This window comes from Vicia villosa, linkage group LG3, assembly GCF_029867415.1.
Source record: "Vicia villosa cultivar HV-30 ecotype Madison, WI linkage group LG3, Vvil1.0, whole genome shotgun sequence".
In the NCBI taxonomy this organism is placed as follows: domain Eukaryota; kingdom Viridiplantae; phylum Streptophyta; class Magnoliopsida; order Fabales; family Fabaceae; genus Vicia; species Vicia villosa.
In genome coordinates, this window is record NC_081182.1 from 15465760 (window position 1) to 15472946 (window position 7187).

Here is a 7187-nt window from a genome sequence, read left to right on the forward strand (position 1 = left end):
AACAAATTCGTGTTTTGGGCCCGCAGAACCGCAAAACCGTGTAAAACCGGCCCAATTTAGTTTTTTAGTTTCAGTTGATGCGGGTTGGACCGGTTTTCGGGTCCTTGTCCAGCCCTACCGGTGAGCATTGAAGCCAAATATTTTCACTATTTATCTGTGAGTATTTTAATGTGTTAATTCTTTATAACTTACATGCATTTTTAATAGATTTTTCTTGGTGTCCGAGAACATGTCTTCCTATTGAGTTTATTTTAATCAAAATTACTTTTATAGTGTCATACTTTTTATATTATGAGCACATAATTATTAAATTTATATAAAAAATAACCATAAAATTCGAAATTCGATCAAAAAAAATTATTTTTTAACAAAAATGGAAAATGTAAGAAAATATATTAAAAAACTATTTGTTTTACATGAATGTCACACAAACCAAAAGAAAATACCACATTGTCACATGTTGATAAAAAAACAAAATATCACCTTTTTCACTTTGGATTCGTCCAAGGACGATCATGGGATGTTTTTTCCCAGTTGAGGTTCGGTCGACCTTTAACTAGCTTTTTTTTCTTTTCGTTTTTTTATTTTAAATAATTAAATAATGTTTTTTATATTATTAATTAATTATTTAAATTTAATATAATATTTAAATATTAGTTTAATTATTATTTTTATTAAAAATATGTTAAATTAAATTAAATTATTATTTTATGATAAATTAATTAATAAGAAATTTAATTAAATAAAAGAATTTAATATAATAAAATATTGTCGGTGCTTGAATGACCGATCCGTTAAAATGAGTATACCAAAAAGACATAGGTTGGACAAACGTTTAATGTAAGCTAGACAATAGATGGTCCAACACATATATTATATTAATTTTTGTTGCCTATAAATAAGAATTTTTGCTCATTTGTTTTTAAGTGAGAACAAATGAACAAAACATTCTTATTTATAGGTAACAAAAAAATTAATAAAATATATATACTCAACTATCTATTGGCCGAACCTACACACAATGCTCATACAACCTATATGTTTTTGGTATACTCGTTTCAACGGATCGACCACTGAAGCACCAATCATATTATATTATATTAAATTAATTTATTTAATAAAATTTCTCATTAATTAATTTATTATAAAATAATAATTCAATTAAATTTTAAAATATTTCTTTATAAAGAAATAATTAAAATAATATTTAACTATTATATTAAATTTACATAATAGTTTAAATATTTAATTAATAATATTAATAAATTAAAAAACTTTATTTAAAATAAAAAAACAAAAATAAAGCTAGTTAAGGGTGGCGAACCTCTCTGTTCGACTCTAAACAGTAAAAATGACATTTTGGTATTTTTTTTTAACACGTGGCAATATGGTATTTTCTTTTGGTTTGTGTGGCAGTTTTGTTTAATTTCCATTCTTAAATCAATTTTGTACTGTACCTAACAAAACGCACTTGTGTACTTGTGTTGTATATCACTCTTTTAACACAAACTGTAGCAAACTTTCAACAAAACCCTATCGTCGCCGTCGTACCGGCGCCAGTTTCTCGCCGTCGTACCGGCGCCAGTTTCTCGCCGTCGTACCGGCGCCAGTTTCTCGCCGTTGTCATCTCTATCGTCGCCGTCGTACCGGCGCCAGTTTCTCGCCGTCGTCATCTCTACTCATCATCTCCGTTTCATCTCTCCGCCCACAACTATCTCAAGTCAGAACACAAATCTCCATCTTCACTCACTCTCACCTCATCTCCATTTCAAAATTTCGCGCCTCAATTTCATATCGGTTAGTTTCGTCGTTCTTCAATTTCCTCTTCTTCAATTCATGCCGAAATCTTGAATTTTTTTGGGTTTGTTCTTGTGTATTCTAGCAAGTTATTGTTCATACATTTCATAATATTTACTTTTCGGGGTTCAGATTGCACTGCACTTCCAAAAGAATTGGTTGTGCAGTCCCTGTTTTCATCAAAAGCAATCTTTAAAATTATCACGGTTTCGAAGTTCTGCTATGGCTGCTGATTCCTCTGTAATGTTCAACGGAAATGGAAATGGTGGTATCAACCCAATGCCTAACCTACAGAGGACTTACCAAGTGGTAGTGGCTGCCACCAAAGATATGGGCATTGGTAAGGATGGAAAGTTGCCATGGAGATTATCTACCGATCTCAAGTTTTTCAAAGAGATAACTACGACGACTAACGAATCCGGGAAGAAGAATGCCGTTGTTATGGGAAGAAAAACATGGGAGAGTATCCCTCTTCGGTTCAGGCCTCTTCCTGGTCGTCTTAATGTTGTTTTGACTCGCTCGGGTAGTTTTGATGTTAAAGCAGCGGAAGATGTTGTTGTATGTGGAAGTATGTCTACTGCATTGGAACTTTTAGCTGCTTCTCCTTACTGCACTTCAATTGAGAAAATATTTGTTATTGGGGGTGGTGAAATATTTAGGTATTTCGGTGTTTTGTCTTTCCTTGTTTCTTTTCAAGTTTAGTATTTTCTCGGTTATAGACTTACATATCGTTATTTTGGTGTATAGAGATGCTCTCAATGCACCTGAATGTGAAGCTATCCATATCACAGAAATTCACACAAGCATTGAGTGTGACACTTTTATGCCGCCAATTGATTTCACTGTATTTCGGCCATGGTACTCATCTTTTCCTAAGGTGGAAAACAACATCCGATATTCTTTCACCACTTATGTGCGTGTAAGAAGTTCTGTAGCAGAGTCCTTGAGTCAGAATACTGATTCACCTATTGATAATAAACCGGCTTCTAAAAAATTTGAGGTTCAAAACTTTTCTTTTCTTCCGAAAATAGTCTTTGAGAGGCATGAGGAGTACGGGTATCTTAATCTGGTTCAAGAAATCATATCTCAAGGTACCTCCAAAGGTGATAGGACAGGGACTGGAACCTTGTCAAAATTTGGTTGCCAGGTAAACTTTCAGTTAGTGTACTGTGGGTTGATGCAATTTATATGCTTACGTTGTATGTAATAATTCCACAGATGAGGTTCAATCTGCGCAGAGGCTTTCCTCTTCTAACAACCAAGGTATGTCAAAGATTATGGTTTAAGTTGTGTTAATCAACTGTGTAAAATAACATTTAATTTTAATGATAACTAATTTTTTTGTTCATTGATTTCCGGTCTTTATTGAGGAAGAGTTGCTTTTGTTATTTACTTATTTGTTTGCATAGCACTCTCGGTCTTTATTGGAGAAGAGGAATATCTATTTGTATATTTTGATAAAAAAGTTAAAGTGACATCTACATTTGATTGCTAGAGAGTATTTTGGCGTGGAGTTGTTGAAGAACTTCTTTGGTTTATCAGTAGCTCAACAAATGCCAAGGTATTATATCTTTTATCGAGCTTATCCATACACATATAAAATACTCAACTTTCTTAGTCACTATGGTGTATGGAACTGGGGTATTTTATGTTATCTGAGCTTTGGTTTGACAGAGGCAGAGCGCTATTGTGAGCATGCTATATAACCCATACTTATATTCACAGGTGTTACAGGAAAAAGGCATTCATATATGGGATGATAATGCATCCAGAGAATTCCTTGATAGGTGAACATGATTGTTAATTGTTGAAACTTTTAAATACAAAACTGTACACGTCTCTTCTTGTATTTACTGAGTGGCTTTACATTTATTACAGCATTGGTTTGTCAGAGAGGGAGGAGGGTGACTTAGGACCTGTTTATGGGTTTCAGTGGAGGCACTTTGGTGCCAGGTACTTGGATTTGTTATACATTTTTTCCAGTGGGTTAATAGACTACTTATGTTGTAATATGCTCTTTATTCCCCATCTTACCTTTTATAGGTATACTAACATGCATAATGACTATACCGGCCAAGGAGTTGATCAGCTTTTAGATGTTATCAACAAGATAAAGCATAATCCTGATGATAGACGGATCATTCTCTCTGCATGGAATCCAGCAGATCTTAAATTGATGGCACTTCCACCCTGCCACATGTCTGCACAGGTATGCAACTTTATTTGGGTTTCTGTTTGAAAATTCTCTCCATACCTCTAGTCTCCTATCCTAATAATTTACACTCTAAATTTTAAAATTTGCAGTTCTATGTAGCAAATGGGGAGTTATCATGTCAAATGAATCAGCGATCTGCTGATATGGGCCTGGGTGTGCCATTCAACATTGCATCTTATGCCCTCCTTACATGCATGATTGCTCATATTTGTGGTATGCAAACTTATCTAAGCATCTTCTATGGGCCAGACCAATAAGAGAAATTTCGGGGCAGATGGTCTTTGGATCTAATACTTGTCACATGATTTAATGAAATCAATTGACTCAGTCATTGGTGTTTTTAGTTGTTGATGAATTAGCTTGGGTGTTGTTGGACTTGGGATTCAAAATTTTATTGGGTTGATATCATAATATCTCTAAAGGTATCAAGAATTAATTTGAAATTGAAACCATCGATTCTTATATTATATTTTTTTCTTGTCAGACCTTGTTCCAGGTGATTTTATCCATGTTCTTGGGGATGCGCATGTTTATCAAACTCATGTGAGGCCTTTGCAGGAGCAGCTTCATAACCTGCCAAAACCTTTTCCAGTATGTGTAATGTTTAAGAAAATAATTTGCTTTTATGTAGTTAGGCACACTATTTGTTTTTACCATTTATTACTATAAATTTGTGCCCGGTTACTCGTTTACATGCTGACTAAACTGACTCCCATGCAGACTTTAAAAATCAATTCAATGAAGAAAGATATAGATTCTTTTGTGGCTACTGATTTCAAACTCATTGACTATGATCCTCACCAGAAGATTGAGATGAAGATGGCTGTTTAAAATAAGGGAGATCTTAGTCCCTACTTCAGGTTGTTTCTGCTATTTGAAATGAGGCAAGTATGCAATTTAGTTTTGTTGGGTGTTTGTTTATCATTAAGGTGATTCAGTTATTATAGAGTGTGGATCGGTGCTTTCTTTCTTATGGTCAATGAGCTCAGAGCCTTGGTGAGCATGCTTGCTCAAGTGTTGCATGACATGATAAATGCCACAGCTGAGTTTGCCACAGAGCATGGTGCTAGTTTCATTATACCTGTTAATTGCTGGTTTTGCAATAATCATCTACAAGTACATTATTAATTATCATCTGTTTGAAAGAATTATAGAGAATGCTTAGGCATCTGTGGTTCACTTTTTGTCTTACCTGTAACTTAATTATCATGTCAATTTTAAAACCTTGCATATTCAATGTTTCAGGCACAACAAATGGATTTAATTATGGAGTAACAGAAGTCATACCTATAGTTTAACAGAAATTGTGTACACCAGAACCCATCTTGAGAATGGATTCACATGTGCCCATCTTGAGAATGGATTCACATGTTCAACTGGATTTGGAAGCATAGGTAGTTATTATTAGGAAGTGTTTCAATGGGAGCTATAGAGCATAGGGTTAAGACATTTCTATTTCCCCAAAAGTACTAACTAGTAACTAATGAGCTTTAAAGCCGTTTGCCAAATGCTTTAATTTTTATGCTAGTTAATCTGAAAGAGACAAAAATGTCGCCCAAAACAACTCCATTTTATGAAGTAGTGGGTATGTATGATATTGGTCAAGTGTCATGAATTGAAAATTATTTATCTAATGATAAATAAGAAAATCTATAATGTGAAAATTGTTAAAAGTTTTAACAATTTTCACATTATATTTTTTAAAACACATTAAATATTTCCACTAAAGCAAATGTAGGGCTTATTTGAATGAGTTTTTGTTTTTACAAAATTATTTTATAAATCAATAAATCAATTTTATATAACTGTTTCAAAGAATAAAATAAATTAACACATGTTAGGAAATCTTATTGAAAATTGTTTTGAAGATGAGGAAATGAAAAACATGTTTGATAGATGTATTTCTAAAATTACTTTAAATTTTTTTATTAAAAGAAATTGTATTATTTGTATTTCCGTTTTTATAATAATTTTTTTTTTATATATTTTAGTTTGATCTAGATATAGTTCAAAATATTTTTTGTATAATACTCATCATATGAAATTCATAATATATTTTGAGAATTTTAAAAAAATATATATTCTGAATATTTACATTTATATATGTGGGGTGGATATTCGAATAATTATATTAACATCGAATCCCTCTATTCTATTATATATATATATATATATATATATATATATATATATATATATATATATATATATATATATATATATATATATATATATATATATATATATATATATATATATATTAAATGAACATACAATATTAATTAGGTTAAATTATAATTTTAATATTTTTATTATAGTCTATTCACAAAATCAGTTGTGGAGTTTTATTTCTAAACAGTTTTAACCCTTTTATGATTTCTAATAAATAAAATGAAAATTTTTAATTTTTTTTAAATGATTACATATTTTGAGTGACTTGTAAACAGCTCATCTCATTTTACATGTCATATTTTCTTTATATTTTTTTAATAAAGATAAATTATTAAATTATATTTTCTTTATATTTATTTATTCAAACTAAAACGAATAAAAAATTAATAAAATACTAAATCAATATAAAACCGACCCAAAAAATATCCAAATGACCCAAATAAATTTTGCATGTTTTTGTTTTGAGTTAAATATATTTTTGATTCCTATAAAATTACCAAAATTGAGTTTTTACTCCTTATAAAAAAAGTCATATTTTAGGCCATATAAAATTATTTATGCACGTAGTTTTAGTCCCTCTAGAAGGACTAAAACGTCATGCAAAAGTAGTTTTATAAGAACTAAAATATGACATTTTTTTATAGAGATTAAAGGTGTATAAGCTTTTTTAACATTACATTGTTTACACAAAATATTAAATTACATTATTACAACAAATGCAATGTTATCATAGTAACCGTTGTTCTTAGAGATTAACACATCTTTGCTCTAATCCATATCCTGTTGGATACATTTTATGCTTATTATTTTAAATTTTTATGGACCGCATGCAATCAACTTTTAAAGAGCTATTTGCTCCAAGTAAAGAAATTTTAGTTACAAACATTGATTTTTTTTCACTTGCAATCCATCATTGAGAACTTTTTCAAGTTTTTTTAAGTTTCGAAATTTAATTATCTTGAGCAAATGTTATCAAGGCAAATACTTTTTCAAGAAAGATATA

General features: G+C 30.8%; 1 protein-coding gene across 1 annotated transcript; it reads left to right on the plus strand.

Annotated features, from left to right (window-relative positions):
- Window positions 1-1515: 1515 nt before the first annotated feature.
- LOC131660409 (bifunctional dihydrofolate reductase-thymidylate synthase-like) lies at window positions 1516-5609 on the plus strand. The gene is made up of 12 exons (XM_058929654.1): window positions 1516-1797; window positions 1930-2456; window positions 2545-2944; window positions 3016-3060; window positions 3293-3358; window positions 3523-3584; window positions 3676-3750; window positions 3841-4006; window positions 4102-4225; window positions 4497-4603; window positions 4733-4896; window positions 5258-5609. Exons 2-11 carry the CDS (start codon window positions 2020-2022, stop codon window positions 4841-4843), a joined length of 1593 nt encoding a protein of 530 aa, XP_058785637.1. The 5' UTR covers window positions 1516-1797; window positions 1930-2019; the 3' UTR covers window positions 4844-4896; window positions 5258-5609.
- The last annotated feature ends 1578 nt before the right edge of the window (window positions 5610-7187 follow it).

Bases quoted from the DNA above. Each gene is read 5' to 3' on its own strand.
- LOC131660409 (XM_058929654.1), top strand. From the start codon at position 2,020: ATGGCTGCTGATTCCTCTGTAATGTTCAACGGAAATGGAAATGGTGGT. The intron at 2,457-2,544 runs GTATTTCGGTGT...TTTGGTGTATAG, and splicing joins GGGGGTGGTGAAATATTTAG to AGATGCTCTCAATGCACCTG. The intron at 4,604-4,732 runs GTATGTGTAATG...ACTCCCATGCAG, and splicing joins ACCTGCCAAAACCTTTTCCA to ACTTTAAAAATCAATTCAAT.